Raw genomic sequence first — 24,406 nt, forward strand, 5'->3', positions numbered from 1 at the left:
TCAAGGTCACGCACACCTACTAATTCTTAATAAACAAAATCAGCAAAGTCTCATCCAGGCAGGTTGTGATGACACATGTGAACAAAATGTCAAAAACATATTTTCTTTTAGTTTAGTGAATTTTGTAAGTTCACAAAATCTTTTTTGTCAGTTTATTTTTCTCCAAAAGTTGGGTTATTTTTTACACCAAGTTTTACCTTTTTAGAGTTTTAGGTTAAATTTTAGGCACAGACATTTTCATTTAGACCAGTGGTTCTTAACCTTGTTGGAGGTACCGAACCCCACCAGTTTCATATGCGCATTCACTGAACCCCTCTTTAGTGAAAAATAAAATATGTTTTTTTTTTCTTCAAATTCAAGACATAGATATGTTTTTTACTGGTGCACAAAATGAGCCATGCATGTCATGGCGGAGGCTCTGCCGAACCCCTGAGACCGACTCACCGAACCCCTAGGGTTCGATCGAACCCAGGTTAAGAACCACTGATTTAGACACATGTATGATTCTATATATCATCAGTCAAGTGGTTAAAAAGGTCAAACTAGAGTGTGTGCTTTCTCGTCTTGTGTTTTAGAAGACTCCCGCTGTACTCGTGTTTCTCTGCCTTTGTGTCCATGTGACTTTCAGCGAATTGTGATATTATTTTATTTTGATTGAATCTGCTTTGCTCAGAGAGTTTGCATCAAGGTTTGTTTCAGCGCTCATCGTGATAGAAACATGGCCGGATGCCAATATCAAAAAAGAATATTGCTGTTGCATTGTGTTATTACTTATTATTACATGTTTCCCATTTGTCTTGACCCAACATGACAGTTGTTCGGTGTAATATTATATCCATTGTCACTCATGTTGACACCTTCTGCTTGTTTGATCAAGTCAGATTCATTAGAAACACATTAAGAAGACAGCCTGTTCAAAGGTGTGTTGCCTCATATTGTAGAAGCAGAAGTCCATTTTATAGTTTTGATTCCAGGCTATAAATACTAAGTATTTACACATGAATTACTTTTTAATCCTATTTTAATCTTAAGGGGGAAAAGGATTGAGAATTTAATTTCAATGAAATGTCAACACTGAGTGTCAGAATTCGACAGACAATTCAGACGTTACACTTTGTAGGCTGGAAGATAAAAAATTAAGTTGAAGATGCGTTAAATGCTAAGCATTTTGCCCCTAGTTTTGAAGCGTAATGCACACCTGGAAACAGTTTGCTAATTCTGGTATAGTGTGCAAAGGTTTTACCTTAACTATGATTAGGATAACAGATTTTGAAAACACGAGCGCTTTTATTTATTTAGTTTTTTTTCTGGAAAAACAGCAAAGCATAATTTATCCATTTTTCAACTGCATCATGTACCTAGTGCAGCATTAATAGTCTTTTTTGCTTCCCTTACTCTCTGTTGTTTAGGTTATGCAATACTGCAGGCAATTATGGAGCGAGCGGGGCAGAACGGATGGCAGGTCAGGACACACACAAACGCACAAATTCTTGGAAACCTGCTAAAACACACACACATGCACAAGAATTGCCATGCTCTCTCAGAGCACACAACTAGTATATTAATTTAAACATCCACATGCACACACTGTGCTCCCATGCTGTGTATTCACATTTCTGTGATTAGTTCTTCAAATAGCTTTTTCATTTGCTTGAGGTTTACATGCATGACTCTATCCATGATGTCTGCTCTTGTGTTCTTGCGCACATATGACATGTAAAAACAGGTGAGTGCAATCTGTGTGGAGAGTTTCAATGAGGCGGCGTATCGGAGACTCTTAGAGGACCTGGATCGACGGCAGGAGAGAAAATATGTCATTGACCTGGAGCCTGAGAGACTACAGAGCATCCTGGAACAGGTACTGTTATTGGGAAATTTAACTAACAAGATTGTAAATACTTCAGTCTAAAATCCAAAAAGGTGCTTAAGCCAGCAAACCATGTAACTCATGTTAGTTGAGTATGGAGGTTGAATATGGAGAGATTTGTGGTGCAGATAACTTAGCAGGATGGAAAAACATGGAATAATTAACAGGTCTATTAAATGTTAAATAATTCTGTTTTAGAGTAAGTTTGAGGTTGTTATTGCCGTTTATTAATAGCTACATTACATTTGCAGCATTTATAAATACTCTACAGTCCCTGGTTACAAGTAATAAAAGGAATTTTTAAAATGTAAAAAAAGAATTATCCAACTGCTGGTGGAGGTCTGACACTGAGCTGGATGCTAAACAAGATCATGAGATAGAGTTAATGGCTGCCCAAATATCACTGCGTGAGGGCAGAGATGACATTACTGACCTGCACTTAACACTTAATGAGATACAGCCAAAGCACAATGATGTGTTTTTAGATCCTTTTAACCACATAATAGGTTGTGTTAAATAATGAGGTGAGACCCTGTGAGAAATAGTGAAAACACTTAGAATTAATGTTAAGTTACTAATAACTGCAGTACCACATAATGGAGATTTTTCACCGTACCACTAGTGTCTGCCGACTGTCTGCTCCACTCAGCTGGTTGCAGCAGCTCGCCTGATGCTTTCTGACATCTGGAAAGAAAACAAGATTTGAGTTTTTCCCTGGAGTTCGTAAATGTGGAATGAAAAACTGTGACTTCCCCAACAGCTACATCAGTGTGTGATTGCAGTAATGACAGTAAAGAGTCCTATCGCACACAGATTTCAAGCATATACCCACGTAATAAATGCGTGGCATGCGCTCGGACACCTTATGGTTGTCTGAGTTCATTAGATTGTCTGTCTTGTTTGATGGTTAAGTCTTGAGCTCTGACAGGTGGCAGGAGTGTGTGTGAGAAAGAGAGAGCGTGTGACTCAGGGCTGTAACATCCCATTGGTCCTGCCACCTGTCATTACATGTGATCCTCACTTTGCATATGTGATAAACTCACAAACACAAACATACACACAAGTCATTCACTATTGCACATACCTCTCAGAAACTCCTACAATTACTGGTAACACACAGAAATTTAATATATGTAAAAAAAGCTAAAATTACAGCATTACAATGCACATCGTCATACAGCTACACAGACACAAACCCACACTAGTAGCGGCATCTCAGACACACAGACTGTTTCTTAATTGGCTTCTGTGCTGAGTGAACAGACAGACGGAGGCGCACGCACAAACGCACACATGTGTACTGAGACGGGCATACAGACACAAACACACACACTAGTCAGCTCTGCAGAGCTGGCCCTGGCTTGCATCCCTTCTCTGAGACAGAGACTGCTCTGTTTGTCTGCCCCTGCCAGCTGCGATCTTTGTGTGTGCACGCGCGTGTGTGTACGTACATCTGTCTGCGTCAGTACAAAGCCGCTGATATGTGTGGGTGAGAGAGAGACAAAGAAAAATGTGAACAGTTTATTAATTAGGTTTATGCCACTTGTTAATCTGAATATGCATTCGACTACTTTGTCAGAATTCCCACAGTCTGCTGTATTTTCGCTCCATTTCCCTATATGGATAATATCAGTGACCAAAAACTCACGGGTTTTAGTTTTGAGCAGAAATATTTTTACCTTATAGGTCACGTTTGAAATCAAATAGCAAAAAAAAAAAAAAAAAAAAAAAAAAAAAACAAAAAGAGTGAAATCATCTGCAGCTTTTATAACCCATATATTGTGTTTGGCTCAGACTTGACCTGTTTTCAAGTTTATGTATATGCTTTCTTTCAGTGGAACTACGTTTCTCAAAAGCAGCTATTTCAACAGAACAAATTAAATTTTATAATTTCAATTTGAATGTCTCCATAAAGACAAAGTACTGGCTGTTTTCTGCATCACTAAAACATTTTAAAAGTCTGCAGAGTTTTTAGCCAGCGCGGTACCAAAGTCTTCATCATTTTATCCTCCTTTAATCAGCATAATAAAGTAACCACAGCACCACTGCTAAGGAAGGTAATGGAGCAAGAGATGGAGGAAATCACCTTTTTTGTCCTTGTCACCCCTGTCGTGCTCCCTAATGCTACTTTTCCCCTGCTTTCCAAATTAAATCCAAGTTTTCTCTCCCTCTCTCTCTTTTCAGGCCGTCAGTGTGGGGAAACATGTCAAAGGTTACCATTACATCATAGCAAACCTGGTAAGGGTGCTGGCGTTGCTTTCAACTGTTGTCTTGCTGTTTTCTGAAACACGTTTCCTACAGTGTTGGTGTAATATTTTATTTCAAAAGCCTACTTAAGAATCCACAGTAGACACGCAATACTAGACAAAACAAGATGGACCTTTGAAGAATTCTTCTTCAAGTCTTTGTCGTTACAGAGTTGGAGATTTTCTGCAATGATTAAAAAAAACATTATCTTAATTATTTTCTATTTATTTCTACCAGATCCTATTATGTATTTTACTAAATTGTTATTTTATCATGTGTCTCTCCTTGACAAAGTCACACCTTTGGGAAGCTGCTGGAATCAAGCTCAATAAAATCAGCATTGTTTCAACCTTAATTCCTGAAATCTTTTGAACAGTAGTTCTCTCCAGGACAGTGTAAAAGGGTCCGGCTCAGGTCAGGTTAGATGGAATTTCATTGCTTTTAGTGATTCCTATATCACCAGCTGGTAATATAGTAATCTACTTTCCATCTACTCAGTTTTCCTGGTCATTAATGTCATTCCTCAATGTTGCAAAGTTTCCACTGTGGGGATGTAATCTGGAGATCTTAGTTTGTGGGAGGAGTTTGAACCTTAGACCACCTTAAACCTTAAACCTGGGTTTTGTTTGACTTTTACAGTGGTTCCACAGTTAGAATAAATACATAAACAAAATAAAACACATTTCTTTATCAGAAAAACTGAGACTTTTTCTTATATTAAGATATCTCAGGCAATAACTGTGTAGTTAGTGAAGTGTACCTTCTTTACACTGATTAAATGGTTGTTTCATTGGATATTTCATAGGATGAATATGGGCTGCATTACATCGTCTGGTCTGAAGGTTTTTGTGGTTTTTGTGTTACATTGTTCCAAACACATTTCTTTATTTCTGTCATGCTTTTGGTCTACCCAGGGTTTCAAGGACATATCTTTGGAAAGGTTCATGCACGGCGGGGCCAATGTGACCGGGTTCCAGTTAGTGGACTTCAGCAAGCCTATTGTCATAAAACTTATGCAGCGCTGGAACAAACTCGATCAGCGTGAATACCCTGGATCTGAAAGCCCACCTAAGGTAATAAAAACACGTTGCTCTATCATTGAATATGCATTTTGGAAATCTGCGTCAGACAGAGGTCTCGGTACCTGAAACATAGTCTTGTGTGGTAGCTGAAGCGCTGAAATAAATTCTACAGCAAAATATGGAATGAAGAAAATGCAGGACTTCCATTCAGACTTACTTCAAAAATGCATGGTATTGAGATAAACAGTTACTTGAAGTGCGCACACACACATTACTGCCATTGATGTGCAAATTGCTCTTTGTACCTGAAATTCAACGCAAAAGCTGCACGGAAGGTTTTCAATCAGGTATCCAGCCACAGGGGGATACGCAGTATTTGAACCATTCAGAGTGTGATGTGGTGCATGTGTTACAGCTTCTTAGCCAATCAGAGCATGACCTCAGAATATGGCAGTGAAAAGGCTTATCTGTGATTAAGTCTCAAGGTTAACGTGATGCATACAGATTATGTAGACTAAAGACTTTGGTGTTCTGTGTCTGTTTAGAATAAAATTCTGCTGTCATGTGTCGGCTCTCTCACCTATTTACTCACTTTTCTGAAATATCTTTCTTTAACCTTTATAGTTCCAGCTCCCTATAGATATTCACAATTAAATCCCTCGACAGAGCACTGACCTGTGGGTATATTTATAGAAAAAATGTCCACTTACCCATTAAAAATACATCAGCTGTCAGCCCTCTGCCCGCTTGCTGAAATTGTTTGTATTCAATAATCCTCAAAAAAAAACACAGTAACGCAGTAACTACAGAAAGATGGAACTGTGTATGTGTCTTTCAGTGATGCAAATATATATTTATGGTTTTACGATTTCTAATTGGCACGCTATTTTTCACCCGGTCCCGGTGTTAATTAGCTAATCATCAGTTTTAGATTCACCTAATGAATTCTCATTAGTAGATGTCAGCTTCATCAATCGTCCCTTAACATTTACACAACATTTAGGGTGTTAATTGAGGTAAGCCCATTATGCATGATTGTGACAGATAAACACAGTGAACATATTTTGATGCACAAAACAGAAGCAAACACATCTGTAAGTGCTCAAATCTCAAAACCTCTAAACATCTTTGTTTAAGTGCATTCAGAGAATGTATTTACTTTTGCTGCCATGTACATATACTGTGTTATAAACCTGGAAACAATGATTTGAATGATTTAACAGTAACAGAAATCCAGTTACCTCTCGTGACAACAGATGCCTCCAAATTGCTCTTGGCTAATTTTTGCTCAGTTAACCTTGGGGCAACTGGTAGCCTTAGGCCAAATAAAAATGTGGCCTGATAATGGGCACGGTGGGAAATACTACTGAGAATTGTCCCTTCTACACTTGAGGCTGGAATTTGAGCCGCCCATTAATCAAAATCTCTTAACTGCTGGTGTCTCTTTGTTTTGCTTGGAGATTTTGTTGAAAAGTAATTGTCAAAGAAATATATTAAGCTCATTAAAATGTTGTATATAATAATTAGGATCACTTCAAGAGATACAAAATTTTTTACAAATTTCTTTCAAACACTTGATCTGACTTTATGAATGTTTACCACATCTGTGTTAACAGATTTAATCAAAATGATTAATAAGAAGGATTTAATAATGATTATCGTGATAATAATCTTAGTAAACATTAGATTTACTGACTTAAATTCTACCTTTAGTTGTTATTGCTGGTATGAAATTAAATGTTCAGATGTTATTTCCCTCTCAGAAACTTAATATTTTTTTCAATGTAGTGTTTAAATTTTTTTTTCTTTTTGTTCGTCTATTAGCTTCTTGCACAATCCTGACGTTTTCCATCTTTCTTATTATTGCTGTTAATCAAGTTTATCCGTATTTTTATTGTCACAGGAAAGACACCCAGGTTCAGAACTTAAAGGTGGAAAAGATAAAAAATTAAGCATTCATATTGGGTAGAAGGCAGCAGCCCTACTTTAAAAAAAAAAAGAGCACACAAGCGTAAAAACACAGGCACTCTGAAAAAGACCAAAGTGACACTGGACTGTATACAGAGTGATGATCAGGGATGAGAGGAAACACAATGGGAACTAGACACAGCTGAGATTAAGCAAGACAATGAAAAGACAGTAAAACTAAAAGCAAGGCAAAAAGAGACAAACAACTCACAAAATAAAACAGGACGTAACAAACAGTCTCGAAAAGAAGGAAATGCTGGAGAGACAAAATTAGAACAGAACGTAACAGTAAAAGCCTTCACTCACAGACCGCACCTTTCTCCCTCTGCACGAAGACGAGCTTGTGCTCAGCCAGTGTTGTTCATGATGCCACGTTATGTTCTGAAGAAATCAGACTCGACAGACAAAATTTCCGAGATTGTCAGTCTTTTTTGTTCAAATAAGCGTAGACTGCAGAAAATAGCCAGTAGTTCACACAAAACATGAACTCTTTATAATGTCCAAAAAATCCTTTCTATATCTAGAATTTTTTTGGAATGATACTTTTAAATGTTGTCATGCAAGGACACATCTATAACAGATTCAACAACCCTGGACATCTGGAAAACCAAAAACCCTTCTCAAAACAGGAAATTACAACTATACATGGAATTAAGTAAGGTAGCCTTTGGCTACAACACAGCAAACAAACAGCAGCTTTCAGTGAAACAGCCTGCAGCATCCAAACCCAGAGAATAATCAGAAGCATGTATTTTCAGTCATCATATTGTCACAGTCATGGGAATTGTGGACAAGGAATTTGACCTGATGATCAGACTGTGAATGTCAGTGTCAAATACCAAGTGCAAAATATATTCAGTATCAAATTTTAGCTGTAACATCTACCTAACAGCAGAATTTTGCTCTGTTTGATTTTTGTTCTTTTGTTCTTTGTGTGACAGTAAAAGAGGTAAAGATTCACATGTGGAAGTCATCAGAACACTTCCAGGAGTGATCTGAAAACAGCAGCTACACAAAGACATTGAAATTTAGGTCAGATATGGTTTTGGCTCGAATTGGATGGAGTCGTTTACATCACAAACTTAGTTAGTTAGCAAAATGGCATTTTTATTAGCTTTAAAGATAAATAACAGCTGATGCTACTAGAAATAATTTTAGCTTTGCTTGCATTTGATTATACTGGACAATGTTCAAGTCCTTCCACTTGCAAAAGGAGGGATTTGATCATTTCACTTTTTGCAAAGCGTCATAGCTGCATAGATTTTTATAAATATGTGTGAAAAATGAAAACTACTTGGTTCATCTTTATATATTAATCATAAAGCCGGTCCCTGATATTTTTCTCTAAATGTTTTATCCTGTTTGACAAGCCACATTTAAAAACTTAAAGATTGAATCTGATCCTGGGGAACATTTTCTGAAACTTTGTGTTTTTGAAAGGTAATTCTGTTTCTTTGTGCCCCCAAAACATTTGTACTCTGCTCCTGACAAAAACTGAAAGTTAGAAAACTACTTGGCTCACTTTTTGTTTTCTCTGTGATTCGGATAGTCTTCATCTGTCAGTCACATGCCTAAAGGCTTTCCTTAGTTTCAAAGGGTACAGATGAAAGGAGGATGACACAGTTGCGTAGCCTTGCAAAAAACACCTTGTGGGATACAAATCAAGGGATGTCAATAAGAGAGAAACTACCTGCAGAGGCGTGGAAAGCATTGGCAAGAGAATCTCAGCCGACTTGCCTCCATCCTTCCATTTTCATCCTTCCACTTCTTTCTGTCGCGATGTGAAGGCAGCCTGCTGTGTGTTTGACTGCCTCCATCTGTGTGGAGCTGCGTGTCTGTGTGTGTCCTGGGTGGGGGTGTTGCTGCTGAGTGTGTGGTATTCTTCCCTGCAGCGCTGTGTCTTACCTATAATGAATTTGTCAAGCAATCTGTCAAGACCACCATCACTTGCAGGGTTTTATCAGAGCACAGACACTGATAGTGTCTTACATTTAATTAAAATTAATAGCAAGTCATTTCAAATGTATTAAGTCTGTTTTATAATACAACCCAGTGAAACACTAATAAGCCTTTGTAAACTTTGGCAATCAGCATGACAAAGAATTATGGCATATTTGAAAAACACGTTTATAATATAATTCAACTCATTTAAATGGCTTCAATGTCACGTACAGTGACTTTATTTAAAAACTGTAACTCTGTCTAATCCTGGCACATTTACAGTGATGTTACATTTATAGTGGTGTTGGTTGATATTTACTGTAGAAATAAAATAAAAGTCAGAGCAGTGAGATAGACTGTGGCACTGGTCACAGTTTACATAATGACCATGTTCCCTTATGTAGAGTTATGATGGTCTAAACCTGGTCAAAAGATGTGAGTGGGTAGTAATACTGTTGTAGAAAAACATTCTTGGAAAGCAACAAATATACTGAAATACTTCACACTAAACATTTTGATGCAAAAGGACAGAAAACAGTTTTTAGGCAATTTATGCTATCGCTTATATAACATGAAAGACCTAAGATAAACATACAGTTCTATACAAAGTTTAGGCTTGTCAAAGAGGTAACCTTTGTCCCCTCTCTCTTTTTCACAGTATACCTCATCTCTGACTTATGATGGTGTCCTTGTAATGGCTGAAGCCTTCCGCACCCTTCGCCGTCAAAAAATCGATATCAGTCGCCGTGGCAATGCAGGTGACTGTCTGGCCAATCCAGCTGCTCCCTGGAACCAAGGAATAGATATGGAGCGTGCGCTCAAACAGGTTGGCTCAATTTCACTGATAGTGTACAAATTTTATAATAGAGTGAATGCTAAATGAATTATCCATTGTCACGTGTAAACACAAAAAACAAATACATACACAAATGAAATGAACAAAACAAAGAAGTAAGACTAGGATTGTTGCTGATGTAGAATTTTTTTTTTTTGCTTTCTCCTGAAAAGCTGGAGGTAAAAAGGTTGTGTAAATAATCTGAAACAAAATGGTAGCAGAAAAAATTACTGAAAAGGTTTTAAACACTAACTAAACTAATTAAACCATTCAGATAAACTCTTAGCTTTATCTGAATGGTTTTATTTTGAAAATCTCACAGGAATAAGGAGTCTTAAAATTATTTAATAAATAATTAAATTAAAAGCATTCAGTTAAATTCCTATGAATATCCAGGTGCTTTTATTTTGAAAATAGGGCATACAGTACATGGATGCTCTGTTGGGGACTGTGGCTGTTGTCTGTTGTGAATCGGTAGAAATTTTGTGGTCATAATGTTAAAGTTGTGGACGTCCCAAACATTTGATGATAAAAACAGCACATGACAGAACAAAATATTATGGAAATAAATGCTTTGGTCCAGTTGTTTTAAAATACTGTATCAACAGGACTTCAATTGTGTCTATGTTTATACTTGTACCGCCGTATTTGTTTTATCTTATCAATTTATATTAATGTCTCATGTACTTACCCATTAGCGGTATTTGCCTCAGACTTTCAGTGTAATGTTTAAAGTGAAAACGAGACAATATTAACTTTAATTAGACTTGGCCTCTAAAAGCAAAGAAAAACTAACGCTTAATGACAACAAATGAGGGGCAACCTAAGAATCAACAGAGAACATTAAACAATAAACTCAAAAACACTGGGTCAAAAACCCAGCACCGTTAAAGTATTTGCATTCATTAATTCTTCTGTTTATAGTTGCTTAGTAGCAGCAGCTAACATTCCCACACTCAATTCAGGTTTTCAGCTTGGGCACAAAGTGTTCATAGTGTTCATGTTCATTCAATGCAAGCGTTTCGTTTGGCATAATTGAAATAAATAACGGGTATCAGTCTTAATGTTAACTGTGCATCAAATTATTCATCTCTGCTGCAGCATCCCGTTGCAGTTATTGAACTATTTGTTTAAGCACCGCTTGCTTGGCTTCACCATGAAGACAAAAATAGAAGCCCAAGCACTCCTATTGTACTCCTGACTGTTCACTGAGTGTCTGCGATCTTAAACATCTGTATGAACTATTTTAGTTTTATGTTTCTACTCTTACAATTCATCCAGGTGCGCATTCAGGGCCTGACTGGGAATATTCAGTTTGATCACTACGGTCGGAGGGTGAATTACACGATGGACGTGTTTGAACTCAAGAGCAATGGCCCGCGCAAGGTAAACGTTCCTCATGCATTAAAAAAAAACAAGGACTATAAATTTTTGAGTCCAGATACTCACAGCAATACCATGAGCAAAGTATTTTAGACCGTGTTTCTAAAAAGCCATGTTAAAAGACTGGAAAATGCAAAGAAAATGCTGTTTATCTTAATTTGAGCAAATGCGATGCCTCAGCAGGATATATACATAAATCACAATTAATATATACACTTCCTGTTAATTTGTATAGTGCGTCATTCTTCTTGTTTTAGCCTCCATTCATAAAAAAAATAATTTACGCCATAATTATTTTCATAATTCTTAATTAATCACTTCTGTTTGCAATTATGAATACCATTAGATGACTGCAATCAAACCAGCCATCACAGCTTGTGTATATTAATGGCTTTTTGGAGTACACGCTGGAGATCAGCTCCCAGGCAACCTGGGGGTACATAAAAATCTGCAGTGACATAAATAAGTAAAGTTTGAACATAATCTGTCTCCATAAGAGAAGAAAGTAAGAGGATAGGATGTCGTTTGGAACGGCTTATAAATTCTCTATACTGGAAAAACACATACATGTAGCCCCAATAATAAAGATATAGCACCATGTTCCAGCATCGCAATTGTTCCTTCGACAGCGATGTGTGTTTATTGAAGGTTCTTGGCTCACACTCAATATCTCCTACAGTTCCAATGGGAAATTTCCTGGAGTTTGCTCAATCTGATTTATCTTTCTCTCAGTCTCATTTTCTCCTATTTCGCCTTCTCATTTCCTTTAATGCTTCCGTTTTACCTTTTCTATCTCGATTGTATTGCATGCATGTCGAATTACATTTTGCATAAATTGTGCGAGGGTAAAACTGATTGAAAGTACATTAAACTATATTTTCATGGATGTTTTTTCTCTTATCCCTCTCATTCATCTTCTCCTACTCCCATATATCCCTCTGTTTACCTCAGATTGGTTACTGGAACGACATAGACAAACTTGTGTTGGTCCAGAATGAAAATGCTCTGTCCAATGACAGTTCGGCTATGGAGAACCGGACTGTTGTCGTGACAACTATCATGGTAATGTACCATCTGACTGTTTTCATTTCTCCATTGTTTAGGTGCTATTTGGGTGAAGCTCTCCTTCAGCGCGGACACTCAGTCGTTCCAAAATACATAGCCTAATGTCACCAGAATCTTGATTTGACTTGAGCACGTATGCAGAGACTTGAAGTTTATGTTGAAAAAAAATTACACACCAGAAAAAATATGATAACCATATGAAATAAGTTTTTATTTTACATTTTTTTTCCAAGCAAGATTAGTAAGTGGAAATTGATGGAATAGGAAAACTATAGGCAGAGAATTTCTCATATACAGAACACCCACTTAGAATATTTCACAGGGGATAGGATACACACTAACCAGTCAGTTTATTCGGCACCCCTGATCGAGTGGTCAATAATGCAAATACCTAATCAGCTAATCACATGGAATCGATTCAGTACATTCAGGCATATGGACATAATCAAGATGACCTGCTGAAGTTTAAAGTGAGCGTCAGAATGGAGATAAAAGGGGATTTAAGTGACTTTGAACTAGGCATGGGTGTTGGCGCCAGCTTACTGATGTTTCAGAAACTGACGACCTCCTGGGCCAACAAAGAATGGCCCAGAAAAGAGAAAATATCTAGTGAGTGGCAGTTCTTTGGGTAATAATCCCTTGATGCCAGAGGTCAGAGGGGGAAATTGCCTGACTTCTAGCTGATTGCAAGGCAACAGTAACACCAGTAACCACTCATTGAAGCCAAGATAGCAGCACATCAATTCGATTCAGTTTAATTGTATAGCCCAAAATCACTTGTAACTGTTCGAAAGGATTCACAGGCATAAAAACATTAATGCACAGGATGTCCAACCTTGAAGCAGATGAGCTACAGCAGCAGAAGACCATACTGGCTGTAGCAACTGAAGCTACAATTCCCAAGGATTCATCAAAATTGAACAATCGAAGGTCTAATGATCCTTGATTTATGCTGAAACAAGATGAAAAGCATGGAGCCATCTGCATGTGGTTGAAGCTACTAGAAGTGACCTAATGTCAGAAAGCTCACATCATCTTAAGCTGGTTTCTTGAATATTGAAAAATACTCAGATTAGCCTCCACCTTTTGCATTTTATCTTCTAATAGCAAGTGAGAATCTTGTTTTTTAGCCGCATCACTCCTTTTCATTGAAGGGTGTCTTGAAAGTACCCTCTAGGTGAACTGTGGCTATTTTCAGTACAATTAAATAAAGAAGAAGTGGGCATGTGTCATCCCTTAGTGCTAATAGAGTCTGCCATGAATATTGCAGTCTGTACTGTGGGGAAACAATGGCCACAACATTAATGTGATAATACGAGGCTAAAGTGCCCCTTTTAAGTGTTGTTAGACTCGTCTGATGGTTCACAGGACGATTGAACCCTTATGTCTGGACAATCTGGCTGTGCTTTTCAGTCAGCCTCTGGCACACTCTCAGCTCAGCCATTGTTTCAGCGTCCATGGGAAGCGTTTGGAAACTTCCACTTATCAAAAAAAGAAATGTTTTTTCAGCTTGGACATTTTTATTGGTGGGGGCTGTACATTATTCAAATGAAAATGGTAATGCGTCCACTGATTACTGATTACACACGATCGTAACCAGTCAACACATGCAATCACTTTTCGTAGAGAGGGAAGTTACCACAGTTACTTTGTGGATACTGTAGAACTGATAGTGCTTCAAGTCCAGCTCTGTGGTGAGGTTTACCTGTCTTTGTGGTCTTTTTGGATACATTCAGCATCAGAAAGCTGGAGGATGAAGTCCAACAAGGGCACAACATGGCACCGTTTTAACACTGAAAACAAAATCAGCCTGGAAGTGGACGAGCTGGATGAGTTCAATAGAGCCCTCGCAGTACAGCCAGGAGGGAGTGGCACTTGTCCAGCTGGAAGATTTCACTAATGTCTCATTAGTAGGCAAATCCAAAAGTGACCTCAGATCACCATTTAGAAGTGACCTCAGTCCAATCTCTTCTAATAGCTTTCACATAGACACTGCTCTGCAGCCCAGTTTAATTATTCCTCTTTCTTCTACAAACAAGGATAAAGGAGGGCTAATCGGTGGATGTGTGCACATCCTCCGCTTACATTTGATTTCACTTCACCCATCTGCAGCGTTTTTATGGTGGCCATCCCCTTCCTGTAAATGCAATCAGTCTAATTCAATTTGGCATGCAAAGTGATGCAAGTGAAAGCAACTCAAAAGACTAATTTCAGCCCAGAGATAAAACAAGCCACAGATGCTCGGGCTTTAATTCGGTGTTTTGTTTTAAGGCACATTGCATCGTTTCATCCAGAAAACTCAAATGTGACCAAAATATCTGCAGTTGTACTTCGCCATTGCCCTCCCCTCATGCAAATACTTACAAACAGACAACGGCTCAAAGATGTTGATTTGAGAGTGCAGTGAGTCTACAGTGCCTCCGGTGGCCAGATCCAATCATCACTCCTGCTGGCGTAGAGGAAAACAGCCGCACATGCTGCTGTAAAGAGTTCAGAAACACTAAATCAGCTGGATTAGGTGTCCCCAGTTTGAGCTTCACCTTCAGCCGTACACATTTCAGCTGGCAATATATCAAACTACACTGCAGTGTTTGGTTTGGTGACTCGAGTCAGGTGCAAGAGAAACATACAAACACATCAACAAGATCAGATACTTAAAAGGGCAATTTAGTAATGTGTGACAGTGCAGTGCTGTTTTCTGTTTATTTTGTACTGTGTCAATACATTAATCTCATTTTGGTTGAAGAGCTGGTGTTATGAATAAATTAGTATGGTGAACAGTGTGTACATGCTTCTGTTGTTTATTTCCCTCTGTCATTCTATAATATGTCTGTCATTCATCTGACATTCCAGCACATCTGTCCTCGTACTCCCCTCATCTCTCCTTCGTCTTCTCGATTCTCTGTAACTGTACACACCTCTTCAACCTCCCCAAACCTTTGTTTTTACCTCCATGCCTGCAGTCTTTGCATATTTCTCTGTGGATGGTGACCTCAGCAGGGCTTGACTAATGTTAGCTCAGCCACCTCCTCCTCTTTGCAGCCTCTGGTGATGAGGAAACCTCTGCAGCGACACTGATGCCGAGTCTGCAGACAAACCAACAGACCCTCGAAAATGACTGAGAACAGACAGCCTGATAGAGTTTCTCTAAAGCTCTTAAAGGACTTATCTTTCTTTTCTTTTTTTTCTGTATAACATTTTTTTTTAATTATTTGGTTCTGACATCATATATTTGCTTAGATGAAGATGGCCAAGAAATAACGGCACAGAGAAGAGACGAGAAGGAGGATCATGGCCCTGTGAGGTTTTGGGCTGACTTGCTCATTGTGCTCCTGTCTTCCTCTCGTAACAAAGCTACCACCACATGAAAGCTCTGCAATGGATTCTGCAGCGTCTGTCAAGGTTTGACAAAGTCACCGGACTGTGGAACAACGCTGTTAATTTAGATTCTTCACTTTTTGAGGACAACACAGCTACCACCGTCCTCTCTGTTACACTGCCTGCAGAAGAATTTGCCTTAATCAGATTTCGATTTTATTTTTTACTTTTTTTTTAAGAGAAGATGTAGGTGGAGAGTGACAGGTCTTCACTGTCAGTCCGGCATTTTTTTAAGCACTCACCTTTCTCTCCTCTGTCTTCATCTCTCTGCTGTGTTACTCTGTAAATCTGTTCAGACATGCCTACTCAGTCAACTTTCCTTTAGTGTATTTAAGCTCTTCTGATAGGTTGTTTTTTTATCTCTTCATCAAAATAAAAGGGTAAAGTAAACCTGTTCTCATAATTTTAGGTGACTTGTTGGCCATTTGTATGAGACAGTGCTATTTTCCATGTCTCTCTATGTATTTAATCTTACTTCCACAGTGACACTGTGATCATTTGTGTACTCTACATGTAAAAGAATAGCATTCTTTAAAAACTATCCCAGAAAATACTCCAAAGCTGACCCTACACAAAAATGGAAATATTGCAGACATCCTCAAGACCCAAATGCTAAAGTAAACATTAATTAGAAACCCAGTTACACAAACACATGAGTACATGTGCATCTACAAAGCCCTCACAGATCTCAGAGCAAAGATGAGGGCAGATTGTTAGATGTGTTGCCTATGGTCATTATTAAAGTGTCCTTAACTCTATTCCAGATACACCCATGAGGACATGACTGTGTCTTATTTATGCCTCTGCTTTATAATCATAGTAGTGCAATATATCTGACTTTATATTAGTTAGATTTTAACTTAAACCATTCTAATCTTAAAAGAAAGAAACTGCAAAAGCTAAAAAATATTGTTAATGAAAAAATAAAAACAAATCTTTAACGAACCAAAAGGATTGTGCACGGCTGGTTGGTTAGACTTAGTCTGCCTTGATGTCTAATTAGTTGTCTGACTGATTCATATGTTGACAGACAAACTGACTGACTGTTACTGAAGAGGACTTGGAGGAATGGCAGTCTTCGTCTTCTGGTTATTGGTTGGCTGCTCAAATAATCTTATTAACTGCTGAACTGCCCTGCTTTCTTTATGGCTAAATAGCTGGGAGTTAATCGCACTGACCAACTGGCCAAATATGTGACCGGATAGATGATTATGTACTGTGATTGCAGTAATTGCTTAATAAATGGACTGCCTGACCAAGTAACTGACAAAGGCTGTGACTCACTGCCTGCCCTGCTTCTCTGGTCATGTGAACGGATAGCTCGTAGGCTGGTGAGATGTCTCTTGATATGTAAAAATCTGGCTTTTAAAATGCTGTAATCCAGTTGGGGATTGAGGGGGAGAGAGTGAATGAATGACTGGACAGTTAGGTTGACTGTCCATTGCATTGGGGTTCGTCTTCTCACCAGGCTAGCTGACTGGCTTACATAGCAAGTCATTTCTGCCTTTTTGGCACCAGTGTGAAGTGTTTCATGTCTTATCAGCCCCAACCATTTGCTTCTACAAAGCTGTTCTTCCTCCCTCACACACCCCTTTCCCTTCTTTGCTTGCTCCCTCGTTTCTTCTCCATTTTTCTTTTTTTGTCACATTCTCTCTTTCTCTTAATCTCTCCTTCACACTTTCCCCCTTGCTGTTTCTATCGTCTATTCTCCTTGTAGCGATCACTGTTTGTATTCTGATCTCCTCCCTCATCTTTCTTCTGTAGTTTCTTACAGCCAAAACGCCCTGCATCCCTCTCATCCTGCTAGTCTCGTTCCCATTACCATCCTTCTTTCCTTTCAGCCTCCTGATTCTTATTTCTTCCTCTCTTCTCCCCCCCATTCCTTGCACTAACTCATGATGCCATATTAGGCAACACCCAAACATGATGCTTTTTCCCAGCAGTAAATACATGCGCTAACATCTTCTACACACACAAACTCACTCACTCACAGCAAGACAAAAGTGTCTGGAGCAAACTGATAACAAACCTTAAGGAGGCATTAAAGTGATACACTGCCACTTTTGCCAGAGCTTCAGCTAAAATGTGTGTGTCCATACATATAGTATATCCTTTCGTGTGTATCGGCTTACATAAAACTAAATTAACTCAGCAAAGTAGACTTGTCAGACTTCAAGCATTTGACCTTGTAATTGAGATGGCTGCATTCTCCTTAACACAAGCTGACTAAAAGATTCCCGCTGAGAATCAGTGATTAAAGATGAAGCAAACAAGCGCTCAAGGTTATTTTTTAAGGGAAGGACCCGATAAGGCGCTTCCATTTTAGGGTCAGCAAAGAAAGTTGTTTGGACGTGACAGGATTGGATTCACAGAATTCACTATAAAGCTGACACTAAAAATAAATTAAATAAATAAATATGCATTAGAAGATATTTTCATTTGCCAACTGCCAAGAGTTTGATTTGGACAATAATGCTGCTCTCCATTTGACACTACAGCATGTGCACAAATACTTGTGGATATGATTTTAAGTTAATTATTACATAAACCTTAAACCAATTATATCAGAAACAATCTCAAATTCAAATTAAGCTCCAAAAATAGGAATAGAGGGGTTAGGTAGCGCAATGTAAAATAAAAACATATTTCAAGAAATAAATAATGGATTCATAATAAATTGGCTAAATGTAAAGCTGGAGTCAGCTGTCTTAAAGTAACATTTAGCAACATGGGACACCTAATTTGTTTTTTTCTGTTTGTTTGTTTTTTACATGTAAAGATTAAAACTGAGGAGATGTATGTTGTATTTTTCAGCTAATCCTTTGGTTGCATTCATTCCAATGGACAGTTGTGCTAAGCTAATGTCTCATGGCTGCAGCTTCATAATTAACTTACAGAATTAGAGTGGTATCAGTCTAGCTCTGAGCACATATATGTTAATGGAAATTATTAAGGTTATAGGTTAATGTAGATAGTGCTTCAACCATGCAACCACATCAATCAGATTATAATATTGCATACATTTGAGTTTCCTTATTTCCTTATATATATATATATATATATATATATATATATATATATATGTATATGTATATTGTACAAGTTGTGTGCATTACAACTGGTTCCAGCGTTCAAAGCACTTGTACTTTAAAAGATGATTTCCTCATACTGTCTCTTTCCTCTTACTTTTTATCCCTGGTATGCAATTGTGATGGCTCTGTGCATCTGTTTAATTTACATGAAACTGCTTTGCTTTTCACATGATTCATGTAGAGTCTGTGGAATTTGTGCCCCGGAAGCTGCTAATGTATCTGATAATCATATTTTTAGGAGAAATGTTTTGGTTTTTTTTATGTTTTTTTCTTTGTATGTTATGAAACCGAGCACCAAAGGGCAAATGTTTGTATTTAATGATGATGACGATGATTGTCTTGGTAGTGCAAATGTTCAGCATTAATATTCAACATAAATTAAGAACTGATTTGAATGCTTGGCTTTAAAAGAAACAGATTTTCTTAATAGTCTTTTACTGAAAAGTGGAGAAAAAAAGCACCACTGAAATGTGTGTTTGTTTTTGAATTGTCTAAATGTAATGTTATTTTCTGTATGTTTTTTGTACCTTGTTTATGTGGAAGAACAAAAAGGCGTGCACGTCCTAAGCAAACTAAAAAAAAGATGATGAATTCCTTTTTAAAAAAAATATATTTTAGAAAAAGAAATGTTTACAGCTATCCTAGCAAATTTTTCAGGTTGTGAACATGCTTAAAATAACAATGATAACACTTTATCTTGATGCTTTTTGGGTTTATTTTATTTTGGTAGTGGCCAAAATACCAGACTGGAGTCTTCAGAATGGTAATCCTCAATCCAGTGAGCAGTGTCAGGATGTCCAGCAGAGGCGGTGGGGAATGCTTTTAATTTTCAAGATATTTACTCATAAACCAAATTAGGAATCAGATAATATAAGACAGAAATTCTTCTGCAGTATAAATCCTCTTTACATTTAGATAAATGCAAAGTCATTAAATACCCCCACTGAGAAGAATTTCTCATTTTACGCCTCAGTCGTACACAAGTGCACAAGTAAATGGTTTCATTTCAAGCTCTTTGTTTGCTGAAGAGAATAAGGATCAATCTATAAATCCAACTTCCCTTTGAAGGATTTGTTTGTATCGCTCAGCTCCTGTTGTGAGATGGTTTTAATCTCTGCATGCCTGCCTTTGAGCTAGACCTTTTCTTAATTCAATTTCCCAGATTGAAGATTCTCCCATTGATTTCATCCAGATCTGTGTTCTTTATTGCTCATTTGACCTCTTTGATTCATGTCAGCATAAAAATTCTCCTTGATTAAACTGTACTTGAGTTTGGTGTGAATCAATTTCGTGCATGAAGAATTCAAATGTTATCGTTTTGTATGTGTTTTATCGTCCGCATTTACTGTTTTATAGCTTGGCCATGTTGGGTATTATACCGGGCCTGTTTGATTAAACAGATGAGATTAGTCTTTGATTAAAACAGGTTTGATAACATTTTAATAGGCTTTGTTTCATGTGGATTACAGGGTAAGCTGCCTCAGGCATAATACCATTACTCACTGCTTCTGATAGATGCACTGTCACTCAAAAGACTCTCTGCGTCTGTGTGCGTTTCTTTTCTCTGTGGATATCCTACGTGCAGCGATGCATTTGTGCTATTCCTAATACACCCACCACCTCACATTAAACTCACTCTTTTCGCTTTCATCTTTGATAACTGCATGCAGAGAATTCCTTTCGCCTAAAAGCACCAGTCTCCTTTGCTTTTTCTTCTCCTTCTTTGTATTTTTCTTCCCTCTCATACATTTCTCTCTTCTCAGCATTAGTTTTGTACTAATTCAGGTGAGGGTCCCCGTGGAGTCATGTAGACGAAGGCATATAACACAGTGCTGCAAGTCAGAAAAACAAGATATAAAACTTCACCTTGTAAAAACCATCTGTAATATATAGATATTTTCCCATTTTATCAACTATCATTTTTTTTATCAAGTTCTGGCTTCTGTGTTTTACTAACAAGGTAGTTTGTGTGTGAGATGTTATGCCCACAGTTACTAACACATGAATCTGAATATGTGATGGTGGGTTATATGGACATGGTCCTGTATGTACACTGAGATATCTTAGGGTGATGTGTATGTAGTTTATAAAATTCAGCTGATTTGCTCTTTGGTCTTTTATTCAATCCTGTAGCTTTGCATTATTTTCATATCTTGTAAAGATTTGTTACTCAAAGATTGTTTTTACAAAAAGAAGTTCAATATAAACGTCTCCTTAAAATCTATATACATGTCTGTTTTTCACAAGAATAACATCACTTTTCTTTGTACGTGTTTCATACGTGGTGCATTGTTCGTAAACAGACTGGTTCCTCTTAATTCCTGCCATCATGTTCGTCCAAACAGCTGTCCTTCTTCCCTTATGCTGGTTTTGTAGGAGGGTCCTTACGTGATGCTGAAGAAGAACTGGGAGCTTTATGAGGGCAACGACCAGTATGAGGGATACTGTGTGGACCTTGCCTCTGAGATCGCCAAACACATCGGAATTAAATACAAGATCTCCATTGTACCAGATGGGAAATACGGAGCGAGGGATCCAGAGACAAAGATATGGAATGGCATGGTTGGCGAGCTTGTGTACGGGGTAAGGATGGAATAATTGCAGCATGCAAGGAATGCTTTGAATTTTGTTCTGGATTTTCTGTTAAGTATCAGGGTATGGTATTTAAATGAAATCACAATGACATTACAACAGCATCACAAATCGCATCCTGTTATGGTGCACTTCGGTGCCTTTTGGCAAAAACTTCTATAATCTTTGCAGAGGTCGTATGAGCTGCAGAGCCATTACATCATGCAATGACCGAGAAATTCTCAAAACGACTCCCTGCAGTATAGCAACTCTCACAAGCTCTGCATCTCCATAGTTGCCAAGTTAGCTTCCCACTGAGATGTAATGTCACGGCAGGTTCACTTATTTCTTGAGATTTTTGCCAAGCTGGTTAATTATGCCATATACTCCCAGGCACAGTCTGAGATCTCACAATGCTGTCTGAATACAAACTTTATTAGCACACACATGACAATGTCAGTTGTCGATTTGACGAAGAGTGAAAGCGGAGACGTTGCAGCAGAACACCGACAGAATTAATTACCCTCCAGAATCTGGAAGGTGACACAGCAGAACATTGACTAATCGGGTTTGATTTGCATCAAACACTCACAGTCCGTCCTGACAACTCTTCTTCCACACATAGAAAATACTGTACTGCACTTGTAGTCTTTGACTTTTCTTTGTTGTACTTTACCCCCCCTGCATCTTTGCTGTCATTTATTTGATCCGTCTCTCTATTGTGCATTAGGTTGAGTGGGTATTTGATATCCTGTCCTCTCTGTTTTCTTTTCATATCACTTCTGTCCTCGTTCTTTTATATTTGCTGTTTACTTTTCTTGTGTTGCAACATCTTTACTTTGTAGCAATGCGCTGCTATCGTAGGTTGTTTCACTTACCACTGTAGCTATCATTAAGAATCATGCAATCATTCAGCAGTCTGTGTCCTGAATTAATGGTATTTCTGACTTTTCTTTGGATTTTGTAAATGTGTTTAAGTCTGTATGCACACTGCCTTTCATGTCTACTGTATGAAATACTCCTCTGTCGTTCTGGTTTTCCATCACCCGCCTGCATTTCTTTCAACCCTCTGCTCTCCCACTTCTTCTCTCACCTTTGAGTCCAGCTCCCCTTTGCTTTGCTCATTGACAGTTTCTATTCATTATAGCTTGTTTGTTTTATATGCAGTTGCTGCAAATTAACTGCAGTAAAATCATGAGAGTGAAGTGAAATCTCAGCCCCACCCCTCTCCTTTGCAGAAAGCAGAAATTGCTGTGGCCCCACTGACCATCACCCTGGTGAGAGAGGAGGTGATCGACTTCTCTAAGCCTTTCATGTCTCTGGGAATTTCAATCATGATCAAGAAGCCTCAGAAGTCTAAACCAGGTGTTTTCTCTTTCCTGGACCCACTGGCCTACGAGATCTGGATGTGCATAGTGTTCGCTTACATTGGCGTCAGTGTTGTGCTGTTTTTGGTGAGTTATTGTTACATACTAGGTGTTAGAATTTGAGCTGGATCCCAGGACCGGATTAGAAAAGTTACTGAAGCCTTGAGTTAAGGGATGAAAGCGCATACAGTAGCTACAGAAGTTAGTTTTTATTGTAAGGTGCTTTTTTACCACACAACTCATCATGACTCTTGATGTCTCTGAGTATATATTTTCCTGTTTTATAGATTAGCCCTCAATAGCAAATGCATTTAAAAATGTAAGAAGTATGACAGTACTCCCTTTACACTCTCAGGTGAAATGGCATTTACAGTGTTGAAGACAGCTTCTAGGCAGGAAAGCATTGGATACTTGAAGGCATCCTCTATGAACAGAAATATCATAATAGTGATGTATGCGAGACATTTAAATGCTCAATGTCAGTTATTTAAGACAGCCCACTTTAGCATGCACAAGATCAGCATAAGCCCTGTGACACCAGATTGTCTGAATATTCAAGGAAACAGTTTTTCCTCTTTTATATAAATCAGAAATTCTCTCTCCAAGGTTTTCCTTTTGTCTGTTCTGAGATGTTAAACAGATGTCTCTCGCCGCTTGCTAGCTCAGTTTGCCTCTGAAAACACATTTCTATCATTTTGTATTAACTTCTGTGTGAATAGATTATAGCACAACTTAAAAAAATGCAACCCTACCCAACTAACTCTGTGACCTGTGGACTGATCGTAAACAACAAAAGAAAACAACTCTGGTCAAACATAAAAATGTAAAGGTGCCAAAGGTGATGAAGACTAGGCAATACTACTTGCTAGGAAATGGAGTCCACTAATAGCTGATAATCATTTTCAAAAATACACTTCAACAAAAGCTTCTGCTGTTTAGTTGATAGAGGCCACCGTGCTTTGCTGTAATGTTGCAAGCCCATAATCAGTGTTCATTCTCAGCCTCTGCATCTTTTTATTAGCACTACTTGTGCACTATATTATTAAGCTACATTTTTAAAAATTCACAGAGTACACTTCAGCCCATGGGCTCATGGTGTCTTGGTCACCAAACATTTGAACATTTCAGAAAAGAATCGCTCTCAGGCAAGAGCGATTCACCACACAGCAACATATTACTGACTAAACTCATGCTGTGGCTCAACCATCGTGTCTTCCTTGTGCTAATGTGTTTATATTAGCCTAACCATAGCTCTGTAGCTATCAACCAGGTAAGACAATATTATTTGTCTACTAGCCCAATGGCTCTGGTTTTCCATATTTGTCCATATCCCATGTTATAGCAGTAGAGTTACTAGTGCTATGAGTATGTTTTCATTAGTTAGAAATACTACAGTCAGAACATGTAATGTCATCTTTTGGTGGAAACTAGCTTGCTAACTTCTAATCCTTGTAAAGCCTCATATTCATGAATAACTGGATATCAAGCTTTACTGTAAGCTTTACAAGCAGCATTTGCACCTGGAAATAGCTAATGAAATTAGATTTTAAAAGTGGATCAAGGTTTTTGTTTTTATTTATTCATTTTTTGTTTTTGTTTATTATTACTATTATTATTATTATTATTAAAGAAGTTACAAAAATTATCTGGATTCAAATATGGCAGTAATG

The 24,406-nt window shown here is 38.0% G+C and overlaps 1 protein-coding gene across 3 annotated transcripts in view; it reads left to right on the forward strand.

The window, feature by feature from the left end:
- The window catches only part of gria4a (glutamate receptor, ionotropic, AMPA 4a), a 118,397-nt gene that overhangs the window by 60,255 nt on the left and 33,736 nt on the right, over positions 1-24,406 (forward strand). For all 3 annotated transcript variants that reach the window (XM_006802082.3, XM_006802083.3, XM_006802085.2), the window contains exons 4-12: positions 1,410-1,462; positions 1,727-1,858; positions 4,052-4,105; positions 5,029-5,187; positions 9,704-9,871; positions 11,162-11,266; positions 12,215-12,325; positions 21,175-21,381; positions 22,608-22,823. In XM_006802082.3, coding sequence (XP_006802145.1) covers positions 1,410-1,462; positions 1,727-1,858; positions 4,052-4,105; positions 5,029-5,187; positions 9,704-9,871; positions 11,162-11,266; positions 12,215-12,325; positions 21,175-21,381; positions 22,608-22,823 — 1,205 coding nt within the window. The remainder of the gene's footprint in view (positions 1-1,409; positions 1,463-1,726; positions 1,859-4,051; positions 4,106-5,028; positions 5,188-9,703; positions 9,872-11,161; positions 11,267-12,214; positions 12,326-21,174; positions 21,382-22,607; positions 22,824-24,406) is intronic.

This window comes from Neolamprologus brichardi, chromosome 14 (genome assembly GCF_056152115.1).
Source record: "Neolamprologus brichardi isolate AB-2024 chromosome 14, ASM5615211v1, whole genome shotgun sequence".
NCBI classification, from domain to species: Eukaryota; Metazoa; Chordata; class Actinopteri; order Cichliformes; family Cichlidae; genus Neolamprologus; species Neolamprologus brichardi.